This window comes from Xiphophorus maculatus, chromosome 11 (assembly GCF_002775205.1).
Source record: "Xiphophorus maculatus strain JP 163 A chromosome 11, X_maculatus-5.0-male, whole genome shotgun sequence".
In the NCBI taxonomy this organism is placed as follows: Eukaryota; Metazoa; Chordata; class Actinopteri; order Cyprinodontiformes; family Poeciliidae; genus Xiphophorus; species Xiphophorus maculatus.
The window spans coordinates 5,029,197-5,046,213 of record NC_036453.1 but is presented as its reverse complement, the minus strand read 5'-3'; the positions used below and the strand labels follow the sequence as shown (position 1 = coordinate 5,046,213).

At 38.3% G+C, this 17,017-nt stretch overlaps 1 protein-coding gene across 1 annotated transcript; it reads left to right on the top strand.

Moving 5' to 3' along the window:
- The first annotated feature begins 7,302 nt into the window (after positions 1-7,302).
- On the top strand, positions 7,303-14,358 carry LOC102219241 (D(1)-like dopamine receptor). The gene is made up of 2 exons (XM_023342872.1): positions 7,303-7,875; positions 8,448-14,358. Exon 2 carries the CDS (start codon positions 8,855-8,857, stop codon positions 10,244-10,246), a length of 1,392 nt encoding a protein of 463 aa, XP_023198640.1. The 5' UTR covers positions 7,303-7,875; positions 8,448-8,854; the 3' UTR covers positions 10,247-14,358.
- Positions 14,359-17,017: the final 2,659 nt, after the last annotated feature.

Genomic DNA, 17,017 nt, shown 5'->3' with positions numbered 1-17,017 from the left:
GCTCCAGACTGTGGTGCAGATTATATGATAGAGAATGAGCTGGTGTGTGAAATCAGAGCAGGTAAAGCCAAGTGAGATCACTGAAGACAGGCAGCTGGAAGAAGAGCAATTATTATGAACAAGAGAGGTGATTGTACCGTCTGGTCCTGCTCCAGCTGTTGCTGATTCTATTAAATGGATTTAATTATTTGGATTTGGTAATTTATTCCTTGTCACCATAAGGGACCACTAGAAATACTGTTCTACATTATTCAGTTACACTTATATCTGAAAAGGAAGCTTTCAACACTTTGCTACAATAATATAAATGTTTTATTTTGTACAATGACCCAATACTACTTAAAGTGTTATATTTAAGCGTTGGTAATAATCTGAAAACATCTCTAAATTCTGGATTACAGACATTTTTAGTGACTTCAACCTTAAATATCTATGGTTCATATCAATCTTAGTCAACATACAGGTGCTGACATCTCATCTGAACCCTTATTAAAGACTCCAGGATATTCTGTGGTAGCCAGGGAAGTGACAGGAGCACTGATGAAAGTCTGGCTTTCACAGCAGTGGATATAAACAGACGTATTGATGTTTGTCTGAGGGATGTTTTTGATCTTGGGAGTGCAGCCAGGTTGGAGCCCCTTTGAGTCAGTTCAGAGCAGACAAGAAACAAAATTCAGTGAATAGAACGGAGAATCAACGACAACCTCATTTGTTTCAAGTGTCAACAGTAGTTATGTCAATTTTATAAATAAAAACTGTGACTGAATGGATCAGTTTGACAAATTTGTGCAGTGGGTGAAGCGTATGTGAGAAATGCTTTGAAACACAGCTGCAGCAATAATCAGAAGCTACTGAAATAAGACACATGATTGCTAATTAGACACATATTCATCATGCTACCAGAAGTATGCCACATTATTTGTACTTCAACAAACTGAACAAAAAAAGATGACAATTTTACACTTGGCACAACAGTTAACAACAAAATCCAAGCTTTTGTGACAGTTTCTGTGTGAACCTATTTGGAGAAAATTCCTAAAATACGTTTTATTTCAAAGTGCCCACAAAGGGATAAAACCTAGCTGAAATACAACATTTATATAATTTGCATTTATTGGTCAAAATATTGACAACACTAGGTGGTGTTTATCATATTTAGGTTTAATAATATGTTCAGGTTAACATTCATTACAGGGCGATGTAGATGGAAGCTGCACAAGTGCCAAATGTGCTGATGTAGATTTAATGTATACAATAAAAGCCAATGATCATAAAAAAATACAATGTCAGAAAGGAATATTTCCTCACAGTTATTTGGCAGAAGCAGAGTAATGGTCAACAACCCCCCCACCAAATGTTTCCAAGAACAGTTTCTAAAGAGGATTTAAGTGATAAATATGATGCGCTTTAGTCCTCCACTTGAAAGTTTCTCAACTGAATAGCATTTTGAAGAAAGGGGTAGGCCTGCAAAACAACACATTAATGCATTTTGCTAGGATTTTGTGTGATGTGCCAAAACAAAATAGTTCATAACTAACATAGGTGAAAAGGAGGAAACAAGAAAACCATTTTTAAACAAAATTCATGAGAAACTCATGAATTCAGTTTGGAGTTTGTCATAGATCATGTTCCGAAAAGGTGATGGTCAAATGGTGAAGCATCAACAACAGTAAATTTAGCTTGTTGTAATGTGAGGAAATGTGAAAAGGTTTAAGCTACAGCAAGGCACTGTCTACATTCTGTTATGGTAATGAACTTCAAATAAATTGCAAGGGTATAACATAATCTTCTTTACCTGCTTTCAACCACTATGACAAGACTGCAACCCAGGTTGTTTTTTCCCTTTCCTTCCTAACTGATGATTGTATGTTGTGCTGCTTTTTTCCCCGCCACCCTTGGTGAAGCGACAGATTTTCTTTAAGCTTACATCAGCTTGTACTACAACCAGAGACCACAGAAAGAAATCCTCGTTTTTACAAAAAAACCCAAAATAATCTTCCTGCAAAAGCAAATGCTTCAGCAGATTATAAAGTTGCAATGCTTCAATAGTCATTGTTGATTGTGTAACTCTTTGTTATGCTTGTCTTCTTCATTAGAGCAGAAAACCATTACTTAAACCATAACATCCCAGTGTGTAGATTTTGAGCTGAGTTGCAAAGTCTTTTTAAATAAAGGATTACAAAACTTTTTATAAGTATCTTGTCAAAATCCACCATAGTGCAGAGTAGACAATTATGTATATATACCTTTTTTTTTTAAATACATTTTTAAATGTAAAGTTAAATAGGACATATAAAAATGATCAGAAAAGTGTTATAAAACTGTTTACAAAATGAGACCAGATTGTTGTGCTTGTTAATAACAAATGGTTCTGACCTGGACACATCACTCTCACGCAGTGTCTCTGTTTAGTAGACAATAATATCTTAACTTTAGAAGTTGTCATCTCTATTTTCAAAATAACCCATATGAAATCATGACACTCAACACCCTATTTATAATAAACACCATATTCAGATGAATTACTACTGGAGATAAAACACTATTATTATCTTCAGTTAACCCAAAGTTTTAGGTGTGATCAGGAATAAATAATCAAGAGCTAAAAAATTACCTTCCACTTACAAAAGAGTGTGACATGTTACTGGTAATGAAAACACAAATTTTGATTTGTGCACAAGTTTGCAATGTCCAGCTACTGTATGAAGACCGACATAGTGGCAGTTTTCCAGCAGACAAGCTTTTCAATCAGGGTAAGCAAAAGAAGGTCATTGCTAATAAAGATGGAAATTTGACCAAAAGGAAATGGTGCAAGGAAAGGGTGAATAGGCAAACCATCAGAGGATTGTCAAACAAACCTCATTCAAGAATCTGGGGAGAGATTTACAAGGTGTGGACTGTGTTTTGAGTCAGCCTCAGTGGTCTCAAGACCTCATTTCAGAAAGAAGAAGGTTTTTTGTTTAGGAAGGTCAAAGATAAAAAATAGAAAAGATTTATTCAATCTGTGTAAAATGTATTTATAAAAATGACCGCCAATTACTAGATTTCATTATAACAATATTAGTACTTTATGCACTTTATGTGTAGATTTATATAAAGCTAAGAAACAGAGAGAGGAGTCATGGTAGAAAACTCAATCATGTCTTGATAGCGAAGAAAGATGAAAAAGAGATACTCCCTCTCTCTGCCACACACACACTTTCTTGATCTCTCATTGGGCTCAGGTGGATTGTTCTTGTCAGTTTGACATGCAGGTCTCAGGTTACTGCTGTCCCCTTGCTCAGTGAGAAGAAAATGTGCAGGTGGTGTCATCCCACCTTTGATATTCCCCACCCCCGACTCATACAATAACTCTCATCACTTTAAAAAAAAAGACAACATATCACATTTATCCCAACTGAGCAAATCTGATGCAAAATCACCAAGCTATAGTGTTTGTGCATGTATGCAGTATAAATAGATAACAGCTTCTTATGTGAGATAAGACTAAGTGGGCCTCTCACAGAGCTTATTGAGCTACCAGGCTCTTAATTACTGTTTTGCTTGAAATCGCTGATTGCTAAGGGGGGATTTATTTACAGTACATGAGATAAGCAGGGCAAGACATGATGGCATAACTAAAGATGTTGCTTATTTTGACGTTTTATTTTGCAATGAAAACAAATTTTCTGAATAGTCATGAAAAAAGAGCCACAGTGGCTTCCCCGTTATTAAGTATGTGACACAGAATTCAGGCTGGATGAGATAAGAACACATTAATTACTTTTAGTCTTACATCTTTTATAGACTGTTCTTATGCATATATAGCCATTTCATATCATATGATTTGATTGCATTGCTTTTATTACTTGCATGGAACACATTACGGACACTTTTCACTATCTTCTTTTCTTCCTCATTCCCAGCATTTCGTTTATATCTGGGAATAAAGGACTCACAGAGGTTAACATTTACATCTTCTGGCTCCAATTTAATTTGTTCAAATAAGTTGATAAGAAAAGGGGAAAAAAAGAGTCATGGAAGTAGTTAAGCTTCAACCATACTCCACACAACACACATTCCAGCTTCAATGTTTTTGAAGACATGAATTGCATTCCTTGTCTGTCCTTGCTTATACTTGCCTTGGAATGGAAAACAGGATTTGACAAAAAAGAGTATGCCTAAAACCAAGTACAGAATAAAATGTACAAGTACAGAAATCTGGATGTTTGTATAAGAAAGAGGTTCATAATTACTGGTCTGGATGTGGTCAGCGTTATAATCACTCAATTTTACTCCCTCTCCAAATGCCCCAGGGTTGTTATTGTCAAAATGTTATTAAATGCATTGTGGATAACATTTGAATATTACAATGCACCAACCAAACAGTAAACCTCTAAATTTTATAACCAATGCAATACATAATTTTGAAATTGAAGGAAAGTATTGCATAATTTGATTTTATTTTTATTCCCAGATTAACATATAGCTAGTATGTGAAGGCCTCTGTTAGCAAACAGCCAAATATGAAATAATGCCACAGGAAGTCATGGGAGACGTTTGCTGCAAAGTAAATGGTTATGAAGGATATAGACCAATATATAAAAATCATCTTTGTGGATCTGCTATTGTGTAGCGGTTTTGCTTCGTTTCTGGCAGGTTTTTCTTTTTTTAATGAAGTGAACATGAAACTGAGTGGGCTCTGCCTGTTGTGAGCATTAAAATCTATTATATAACCAAAAGGTCATTCTTAATCAGTACCCTCTTTAGTACAATCAAGAATCAAAAAGTCCTAAAAATATGACACTTAAGCCAGATAGTTTATAACGAAAACTTTAAGACACAGAAGTCAAAATATTGTTTTAGAGAGAAGGTTTCATAACATTATTTTCTTTTTTTTAAATCCATGATTTCTTCATTTAAAAATGAACATGCTATACAATACAACAGCAACAGCTACAGCTTTTTTCATCTTATCGATTGTGTGAGATTTGTTGTATAACAATGAATTCTGTTCCTAATCCAGTACTTTTCATTCTATTTTATTCCATTCCATTTCTGTTTTGTTTGCCTTTTGGAGCAGACATAAATTACCCTGCATGGCTGGTTGTGCGCGGTCTTGAGTGCATGTGAGTGAATGAGCGAGTCGCAGTGTGTTTGTACGTGACGTGGTTTTGGTTTGAACTTTGTCAGCTGCACGCACAACCCGGCTCAGTGCTACAGGGAAACGTGGGCGTTATGTCTGCCAGGCCTCTTACACTCGGCTTGTCTACATTTATTACTCACATGGGCACACACACTCACAGACACAAATACATGTGCACATATCCCCAAAAACACACAGGGACACATGCACAAAAACTCACATATTTACAGACATGCAAAGTCATACATGCACACATACAAAACTAAAGTCACAGAGCACGCAGGCACAGAGGGCCAAAGTCCATTGAGGATTTTTATGTCTTTAAATTTAGATGTTGGCGTGCCCTTCCCTGACTATAATCTGTTTATTAGGAGTCCACCGATAAATCAGTCCTCGGTATCGTCTGATATTTATATGTGCAGCCGAAATTATTTACCAATCTTATCTACTTCAGCAAAAGTCTAAAAATCAACCACTGTCCTTTATGGCTCTGCCGAAAAGAAGTTTGACTGAGAGTCAGGCCATGTCTGCATATCCCACTGTTGCCAACTCAGTGACTGTTTTGTTTAGCAACATTTCAGATCAAATAAATTGACCAAAAAACTGCGATCAGTGAATCTCTGCTTATATCTGTTATATTAAAATTCATCCATCCATCCATCCATCCATCCATTTCCTGTTCACCCTTTGTCCCTAATGCGGTTGGGAGGGTTGCTGCTGTCTATCTCCAGCTACGTTCCAGGCGAGAGGCGGGGTACACCCTGGACAGGTCGCCAGTCTGTCGCAGGGCAACACAGAGACATACAGGACAAACAACCATGCACACAGGGAGAATGTAGAGAGACTAATTAACCTGACAGTCATGTTTTTGGACTGTGGGGGGAAGCCGGAGTACCCGGAGAGAACCCACGCATGCACAGGGAGAACATGCAAACAAGAGTTAGTGGCAGCTGTAGCACATATTTAGGTTTCAGCAAGGAGATAAAAAGCTAAACAGATAAGCCCTGTGCCTGTGTATGTGGGTCAAACCGACAGTACATATACTAGTGGTGGTATGTTTATTCATTTAAATACTTTTTTATTTGTTTCTTAAGGCCCCTTCCTGGCCCAAGGGCCACAAGAACATATACATTTCAACTGGACATGTTACAAAAAACCCTCTGTTTTTTAGTTACTATGGCTGTAAGCATATTGTTGTCCCAAGACAACAATATTTGGTCAATGGGCGGGAGCTGAAAATCGTTTAGTAATATTTTGGAAAGAGAAAAATATACATTCATTCATTTATTTACCCAAATCACAAAAAAGAGTTTTAAGTGACCTGTAATCTTTGCAGGATAATTCAATCGAGATTTAACCGGTAAAAGTCTGTTCCTATATAGTAGTATGCTTGTCTCAACTTAAGATGATCCTGATGCCAAAACAAAAAACAATGAAAAGGATAAGTCTGTGTGTTTTACAAATAGAATAACAATACATAAAACTCAAACTTTGTTTTAAAGAATCTTTGCTCAATGTTTACTTCTCACGGTTAGAATTGATAATTCAAAGTATTTTAGATTCTGAACAAGACGAATAATGCAGTTAGGTGTAGGAGGCCTCTTTAAACTTTAAATGTAAGCAGACAAAGTTGGCAATTTGAGCTACAAATGTTTTGGAAGAATCTTCAGTCAAGCCTTGCTTTGGAAGTGTGTCACCCCCAAATGAAATTCTATTTCCACGCCCTTCTAAATCCTTTGGCCATTTGTGAATTTACACTCTTGATCTCTGTGGGTCTCTTTGCTGTCATGACTCAACTAACTCAGAGTTACTGTTGCTCTGTTTACTTGGGTGACAATAATGGATTATTGAGATGTCAAACATCACCTTCTACCATATTGCATCCAGTAGATGGCCTCGTTGGGCCTGCTGTGTCTGCTGGCTACAAGTTCAGCGCAGGACATATGGGGAATACATTTTTAGCACGACTTTTGATTTTACACCTTTGTGGCATTTGCATTAGATAAAGTAAATAACTAAGAAAGTTCTTACAATTTTGCTTCCTTCATCAAATATGATATCGTGAAACACATGGGTTTGAAAAAAAAAAAAAACCTTTAACCAGCTGGTCACGTTACACAGCTTAAATTCTTCCGAGTGCAAGCGTTTAGGGGCTTAGATTCGAGTTGCGTGGCTATACCCTTACAATCTCCTTGGATGGAGAAGTTGTGGCAGGGGACGTGGACCAAAGCAGCAGGCAGCTGAGCGGAGAGAGAGGAGAGCGCGCATGAATAACGCTCGTGGAAAGATCAGAGTCATTTCCGTCACTCTCCGCCGGCCGCAGTCACGTCGCGGTGCTGCAGTCTCACTGAATGTCGCACAAACAAGGATACACCCCGGCGAAACAAAAAGGAAAGCCAGTAAGGACCGAAAAAACACCTGAGGACCGTGGCGTCTTGGAGAGCTTTCCACAGAGCAGAGCGCAGACAGGGTGAGCGCCTTCCCTGGCATCAAGATACAAACTGGACAAATGTTGGTTTCGATTTTCAGTTTAATACTTTTTTTTAGCACTTTGTTGAATTTTTGAATTCAAACATATTTTATAAGCCGACCCAGGACGTCTGAGCGTTTCAGGAGCTGTCCATTCTCACGCAGCAAGGCGCACGCTGTCTTTAACAACAACAACAAAAAAGCCTCAGGATGTACATCTAAAACTGCCCCCGAATTTCAAGGACGTCCAACAAGGGATCAGACTGCCAGAGATGATTTAGGTGGGTGGTCAGAACGAGTGGCATTTTTATTTTTTTTTTTTGAAAGGGGGTCAGAAGCTGCTGTGCTGCGTTAACAGGAATAGCCATGCGCATTAACCCACATGTAAGGAAAAACGCATGAGGATTATAGGACCAAACATTCATGACACAATTTAACATGTCTTAATCTCTAATCATTTTTTTTTTTTATCATTGTCTGTCTTAAATTTAACTGTTATAATTTTGAATGGTTAAAATTGTCCATCTCAAAACTTTTTGCTTGATAGGAAAAAAAATGTATAAAACTAGATTTAAAAAAAGAAGGCACATATTATTAGGGGTGGATCCACGTCATTACAGTGCCTAATATAACCACAGAGACACGCCTCGAAAACCACTAAACAAATCAGATAAATGCGGTGCAAAACTCATCAATAGAAGTCATTGATGTGGTGGTATATAAGGCTAATGATTGGCAAAACCGCTGTTGACTGGGAAGCTCAAGGGCAGTGGCTGTGGAACTTTTGCTGCATGCAATTACAGGGTGCAAAAAGAACATTAACTGAAGGATACACTTTTCGTTTTTGTTTCAGATTTTTACATGAAAACCTCTTCTGGCTGGGAGTCTGGATGCAAACAACAGCTGGAAAATTCCTCCCCCTCTACACACTAGAATGTCGACTGTCTGCGCTTCTGCTGCTTTTACTGCTGCTGCGGGAATCAGTGGACCGCGGAGTTTTGCGAAAGAAATTTCTGAAGAGAAAAGTTTAAAAAATTTATAGCTGCACTTGCACAAAAATGTTTTTTGTGACGAGCAGCCAGTGGATGACCCAGTCCAAGAGAGAGCTGGTACCCAGACAGTTTGTATCTCCACCATCTGTGTAAAAAAACTCCAGCAGAAGCACAGCTGCTGCAGGTTGGGGATGTGATGGGGTGATTGCTAACATCCCCATTCGCCCACCCTCCCTCTCTCACTGCATTAGTGCTGCGATTACAAACAATGGATCAGAATTTCTCAACAGTACGAGACGGCAAGCAGCTCACGCCAGACAGGGACTCGTCCAAGCGAGTCTTAACAGGATGCTTTCTCTCCCTGCTTATCTTCACCACACTGCTTGGCAACACCCTGGTGTGTGCTGCTGTCACCAAGTTCCGACACCTGAGGTCAAAGGTCACCAACTTCTTTGTAATCTCACTGGCCATCTCGGACCTTCTGGTGGCTATCTTGGTGATGCCATGGAAGGCAGCCACAGAGATCATGGGTTTTTGGCCATTTGGGGCATTCTGTAATGTGTGGGTAGCATTTGACATTATGTGTTCCACTGCCTCTATCTTGAACCTGTGTGTTATTAGTGTTGATCGTTACTGGGCTATCTCCAGCCCTTTCCGCTATGAACGCAAAATGACCCCGAAAGTGGCGTGCCTGATGATCAGTGTAGCATGGACCCTCTCTGTACTCATCTCCTTCATTCCTGTTCAGCTAGACTGGCACAAAGCTGAGACCACCAGCTATGCAGAGTTAAATGGTACATACCCCAGTGAACTGCCCCCTGATAACTGTGATTCTAGCCTTAATAGGACGTACGCCATCTCATCCTCCCTCATTAGCTTCTATATCCCTGTAGCAATCATGCTCGTCACCTATACCCGGATCTACCGCATCGCCCAGAAACAAATTCGGAGAATATCTGCCCTGGAACGTGCAGCAGAGAGTGCCAAAAACCGACATAGCAGTATGGGGAACACCTCAAACATAGAGAGCGAGAGCTCATTCAAAATGTCGTTCAAACGGGAAACCAAAGTCTTAAAGACACTCTCGGTCATCATGGGTGTGTTTGTGTGCTGCTGGTTGCCCTTTTTCATCCTAAACTGCATGGTTCCCTTCTGCGAACCAAACCTGCCAGATGGGTCCGCAGACTTCTTCTGCATCAGCTCTACCACTTTCGATGTGTTCGTGTGGTTTGGCTGGGCAAACTCCTCTCTCAACCCTATCATCTATGCCTTCAATGCAGATTTCCGCAAGGCCTTCTCTAGACTCCTGGGCTGCCACCGGTTGTGCCCGGGGAACAACGCCATTGAGATCGTCAGCATTAACAACAACATGGCAGCCCCCGCGCCCAACCCTAACTCTCAGTATGAGCCCAAGAGCCACATCCCAAAGGAAGGGAACAACTCTGCAAGCTATGTGATTCCTCACAGCATCCAGTGTCAGGAGGACGAGTTACAGAGGAAAGATGGATGTGGAGGCGAGATTGAGGCAGGAATAGTAAACAGCGCCCTGGAGAAACCCTCCCCGGCCATTTCTGGGAATTTAGACAGTGATACCGAGGTAACCCTAGAAAAGATCAATCCCATCACACAGAACGGGCAACACAAAGCTGTGTCATGTTGAGGATACCTTTGCGAAGATGGATCAAAACTCATGGAGGACCATAAAACAAACATCCAGGACAAGGATCTCCAAGAATATGCCTGATAGAAAAAAAATGTGACAGGACTCTGGACTGTCAATAAAAATCCACATAGAAAAACCTACAGAATGTCAAAAAGTAAAGGCACTTTATCCGGGATATAACTATCTGCAAAATACTTTCAGCATTTGAGGTTGAAATCCTTTTATTTGATGATAAATGTTGATAGCATGTATATTAAAGCAGAAAAACAGTGCATATGCATACATCTTTGAAATATCTCCTTGGATGTATACATCTGCTCAGGTGTACTGTACAGCTCAGCATTGACACTACTCTGGAAGGACTTAAACACATTAGATTCAGCAGAGGAAAATGTAGTATTAGAGAAATATCATGTAGGTAGGTGCTTTGTAGGCGTTACATGAAAGAAAGAGCAAAGTGGATTAAACAGGTGCAGTCAAATTAGTTGCTTGTTACTTTTTTGCTCAACTCTTCAGTATCTTAGCAATGGTGGTTTTATTGCAAAATTTACATCTGTATTGCAGTGGTTATTTATTTAACTATTTAAATTTTTGTAAATGCCAAAGTAACTTTTCTATAAGTCAAGCCTAAAAAGATCTATTTGAAACCAATCTTGGTTTTAAGGTTATGATGTAAAATGTCCAGATGATTTGTAGTCAGAGAAAGAGAGACAAGGAAGTTTTGAAAATACTGTAATGTTTTGTTTTTCATCTCCTGTATCCTTTTTCTGATCAAATTGTCTTTCCAAAACCATCCTGCATTTCTTTTCTACATCATCCTCCTCTTCTTTGCTTTATCTCCCCACCTCCTGCTTCTTATTAAGCAGTCATTTATTCTTTTCTCATCTTCATTTTCCTGTTCTTGTTTGCTCAGTCTGCAAATCCCATTCTCCTTCACGATGCCCCTCTTTCTCATTTTGTTAACAGCCTTCTTTTGTGGCACTTGTGCATCTTGTCTGCACTCTCCTCACAGTCTCCTTTGGCAGTCCTCCATTTTAACTTACTTCTTCTGCCCACTTTGAGTGGTACTGATGGTTTTTCACTTGGCAAATACATCTGGTACAAAAAGAAAATTTAATGAAATTAAATAATCATTGCACTCATACAGAGAAGCCGGGGATACAAGTTAAGCTGAAACACGACACTTACTGACCTTTTGCAAACTTCCAGATATCAGATTTGTAAATTGCTCAGGCTGGGAACCATACTGTGCTGCAGTGGTTATGTGGAGCATGCAGTGTGACAGAGTCGCTTAGTTTTACAGAGGTGAAGTCACAGACGGTGCATCGTGATGTGGATTAGCCCTGAGCTGTCGGACATGTTATGCGTCTCTGCACAGATGCACTTAGAAAACACTCCCAAATTAGGACTAATTAGGAATAAATTGGCATATTTCACAGGAGCAAAACATTAAGTTCTTATTACAGAACAATAGTCCAGATGCTGCTGATTAGAATGCAGCTGCCCTAGGAAGTAGTATTTTCACTTATTTTCCATGATTATGATCAGATGTAGTTCTTCCTGAGCAACCAGATTTTAACTAACTTGATTTGTAAACAAAAATGTTTTGACAATAGGCCAGCACAGGTCATTTACAAACGGAGCTGAAATGACCAAAAGAGTTTTGGTTTCAATCTGAATTTCAGTGTAATGGTCAAAAACCTGAGACACACTTCTCTGGATATATCTTTATGAAACAGGTATTTTTTTCTGGCATTTTAAACAGGATTACTATTGAAATAATAGTAATCCTGTATAATATCTATGCACTGCCAGTAGTCTCCGATGAAGTCCAGATTACTTTCATCAAGCCTCAAAATGTGATGCGATCTTGAGCATGCCTAAATTAGGGTTGTACTAAATATTCTCAGAAACAGTGGTAGGGCTATTTCTTGTTTTTTTCTAGATTACAATTTTCCCTTAGAGCAAAACTTTTTAACATGTTCTTTTTTATATTTTAAAATTTGTTTTATGACACACATTTAGCTTACAAACAATTGAATGTCAGCTGATTGAGGACAAACTAACAGATTTCAAAATTGTTCCATTGTCTGTGTGAAGTACTTCTCACAGATCAAATAGTTTTTAATAATTGTTTAATGTTTAGACCATATGTTTTTACCACAACATTAAAATTAGACTTAAACCTAGAATTTTAAATTATTTAAGAATCTCCACTTGAAAAAAGAACTTTGAAATATCTAGTTTGTATTAAATATGCTCAGCAGTCCAGTCAAAGTTTACCCTGCTGTGTTTTCCAGTTCATTTTGAAGTTGCTGGGGAAGGAACCCTCACGCTGACATTGCATGCAGATCATTCACCGCATGTTGTGTGTGCCCATGATGGCGTCAAACTGTTGCACATCAGAGAAAGGAATAACCGATCCAATACAAGGCAATTGGTCTTGAATAAAGCATTTGATTTTCCTGCATTGGAAAATCCAATGCTATCTGGATGGCACCAAAGCGAGGGGGGAAAGCTTTTAGCTCAATATGTTGCTTGGCTTGTGTCACAAAAGCACCTCATTGTCCTCCCTGCTTCTCTGTAGCCTCCCATGTGCTCTGCTCCATCAGGTTAGGATTTGATGTTTTCGGACTCAATTTGGATTAGCACCCTCTCTCATGTTGAGAGTGGCAACAGTGAAACAAAGTGTCATAAACTGTGAACAATCCCTTATAATTTGTAACCCATTTATTTTACAAACAATCATTCATAGCATGCTCACTCAGCACCAGTTCATTTAATTTTTTTCTCTGTAATTATCTCCTAACACATCCCGGCCACAACAAGCGATAAAACATGACGTGTGTACAATCCATCAGAACCGGACATGAAAGAAAACTGCCTTTGGGTGGGCTTTTCCTCAAACCCCTCCCTTTCCCTTTGCTCCCAGCAGCTCCTTCTTTCTCTGTCTCTTTCTCTTGACTGCCTCTGTCGACTTGATGAGGGTTCATGATGTTAATAAATACTAGATTTATAGTTCAGCAACCAGAGCTGACTGCTTTCTTATTTTGTAATTTAAATTAAACGCCAAATCAAAGCCCTAAATCAAAGCTCAACTGGTTATTTTACCTGTATTTATACTGTTTATTTCTTTTTTTGCCAAAGTTCTCATGTCTGGTTGAATGTGGATGTACTTTTAGCATATGCTGTAACATAAGTGTTTTATACGCTGAACGTTGGGATATGTGGGGACTCTTGATGACACTAAGATTAATTTGCCATTTCTTGTGACGTCTTTTTATACACGCCGTTGGTAAACCTATGATGGTTTACTGAAACCTTCATTTGAAATTATCTTTTTATGACTCTGTATAACCCCACTCCTCCCCCCAGCCCTCTTCATGAGCCTTCACCTTGTCAGCTTTGTGAATCATCTCTCCAGCTTGCCCTGTTTTGATTTTGGAGAACGCCGATGTCAGTGCAAAACTCCCAGAAGCAAAATGTTTTGCTTGATGTGGAGCATTTCCTCTGGGAGACCCTACAAGTTCCTTTGAGGGAGCTATGGCTGTGGTGACAGTCCATAGTCTCTCCATCAGTGTTCTAGCAGTGACGAATGACAACTTTAGCAAATCTGACAGTGCAGAATCCCTCTGTGTCCTCCTAAAACAAGTGGCCAGGCGCTGCAAGTATGGAGTCATTTTAGCAATGATGTTTCACCTCATTTAACTGTCTGACTTAATGACAGAGTCCCTACCTCAACCACAGTCAGCAAGTTTCATGTAAAAAAAAAATACATAAAACTATTTAAACAGTTAATGGCAGTAATAAGGGTTGGGGTTTGCAGGGATAGAGTATTGTACAATGATGTTCAAAATGTAGTTGTGATGAACACAAGTGCTTTCTATCTTTCAGAATCCTTAATGTGTGTAGCAGACTTACATGCTGTATGTTTTCTCAAGTGTGGGATTAAAATCTACGATAACATGCAAAGTTCACTGAGAATTTGTGTATTATCTTACATGTTTTTGGTGTTGATCCATGAAAGTGATGTCAAAGATTATAACCCTGAGAAATATTTAGTTTACAGTTTGTACAAAGACAAAAAAACAAATGTGCCCTTCTTGTAAAATAAACATGTATGTATGTTCGTTTTTCATTTGCTTTTGATGTGTTGTTTTTTTCCAGTTTTTTTGGGCAGGATACCTTTGACTCTCAGTGGGTATTGGACGGTAATGCCACTGCAGAAGATCGATAGAAATTGATTTTGAATGGTGACGCATATTTTTTTCCAGCTCCCAAAGCGTGGTGTCCTCGCTGCCTTTAGTCTGCATTTACATAACCTGATGGTCACTTCACAGCTGACCTCTTCCTCTTCTCCCTCCCATCCTTTATGCCTGATTAGCAAACCTAAATTTGGGTGCAAACAAAGGCAAAGTTTAACATAGGGTGGCATCCTTAAACAGTGCCTCTTAATGTTGACGACTTTCAGAGGCATTCACTTTTTAAAGTAGCTCATACGTAATACTTGTCATTGAATTTGCTTCTCAAATAAAACCCAGTTAATTTAGAGTTTTGTAAACATGAGCATAAACGTTTTGAAACTAGATTAAATTTGTGTCCATATAATCGTGATCCTTTATGGAGTAGATGTGTTCTACCAACTAGATTCTCTTTGGACATCAAAGTTATGCCACAATTCTGGATTGTGGATGGACCACTTGTTAGTGCAGAATAACAATTGGTAGAATTTGGTAAAGTTTACTTTACAGATTTGGATTCCATGCACTTATCCGGCATTTAAGTTTAACACAAAACATTTCAATATGTTTGAGGTTAAAAGTTTTGCAAGGTAATTTCAGGAAGCATGAACTGTTCTCTATCAGACCAGTTATGATGTGTGTTTGGTTTCATTTCCATGTTGGATCACCCAATTTTGTCTAAGCTGACCAAAACAGTTACCAGTAGAAGTAAGGAAAAGCTGGAAAATCTCCCAGTGTGAAAACTGGCAACGAATTCGACACACTTTGGTGTTCTAAGCATAACCATAAACCATAAACATGGTTTTGGAAATGATAAAGCAGGCTGACAGTAAATTTCTGCAAACATCTCAACCTCTATCCCTTCAAAAAATGTCTAAAGCACTATAATAGCCCAAAAAACAATAAATGAACTACACCAATTCTACCAAAAGAAGTTCCTAAATATTCAACACAACAACATGTTTTTGTATAACATTGCTACAAAAAGATGTGGTTGTGGTGTAAGTTAATAATGGCCATCTACCAAATCTTTCTTGTGTGGATTTGTTTATATTGGATCCTATGAGTATAGCTTAGATCATGTGTGGATTACAGAAAAAAAGCCTACAATAAATTTAAACCTGTGCAAACAATTGTTTTCGAAATTCGTAGAAGTATTCATAATAATTTTATGTTATTAAATTAAGTATTCAAATGCATGCTTAGAGGCCCAGAAATGACATTCAAGCACATGGTACCTACATAAACTTCTGAACAGAACTGTAAATCATTGATACATTTTAAAGATTTGTAATATGCAAAATAATTAACCGTTGAAAAAACTACATAGTGGAAACAGTGATCAATAATATATCATCATCTAGCTAGGTCAGAAGTTGTGTCGTCAGCATTAAACCTGAAGGCAGGACTTAACATAAATCAATATGACTTCCTTTGAAAGCCTTGACAAAATTTGTGACCTCTGAGTCAAACTGTCTTGTAGAATCATGAGAAAGGTGGAAATCTACTCTGAACAGACTAACATGCTGCTCCTCTGTATTTAAATCAAATATATATAAATACTTTATGGCTATGGCTCTCAAACTGTGGCACAAAAATTACTGGTAATACTTTCAGCATTTGTGATATTCAGAGGAAATTCTGGGCTCATCTATTCACAAGCTAAGTGTCAGATAAGCAGGTTATATTGTACCACTAATAAGCCAAACAGTGAGATTAATACAGTAGTACATGCCTAGTAAGCCAAAACGGGAAGAGCAGCACACAATATTTTGAAACTTCAACTCAGAAGAAATTGAAGAAGATGACAAGGAATATAGAATAAGTGAATGAAAACAAACCAGTGAAAAAGAACTAACAGAAAACAGTAGGACTGGTTTATTTTTGTACTGTAGGCTAAATAGTATTACACATTGGAAGCATAAAGTGCCTCTCCATTTTTAACATTAAACACTAAAGAAGACTAATAGACATTGCATAATTATATGTGAGAGAAAGATTCATTGAGACAAACAATGCTTGAGTGCCATGTTGGATCTAGAAGGTCTAGACATTTTTGAAAAATCTGAATGTTTGGAAAATGTTAGGTTTAGTGAGAGGTATCCCAGATTAGACTGGGTGTAGTTGTTACAATGTTTGTTTAGGCAAAACCATAAAATGATCAAAAATCCTGCTACCTTCATATATTTCATGTGACCTGGTGGTCTGTTTATCGGTCATTCTGTGGAAAATATCCAGCTTTGAAATCACATTTTTATTATTAAGCAAATTTGAAACTTTCCTTTCCTGGACAAGTATGCACCACTTTGTGTTGGTCAGTCACACTAAATCCCAGTAAAACACTGAAGTTTATGGCTACAATGTTGTAAAACTGTGAAAAGGTGAAGCAGCCATGTGGTGGGGATTTTGCGAAAATATTTGATATCTTTAGTCAAAATGGCTGGCCTGGAATTTTCTACAAAATTATACAAACCTACAGGAAAACCATGAAACACACACCTATACTGCAGTTGTTTTACTTGATCAC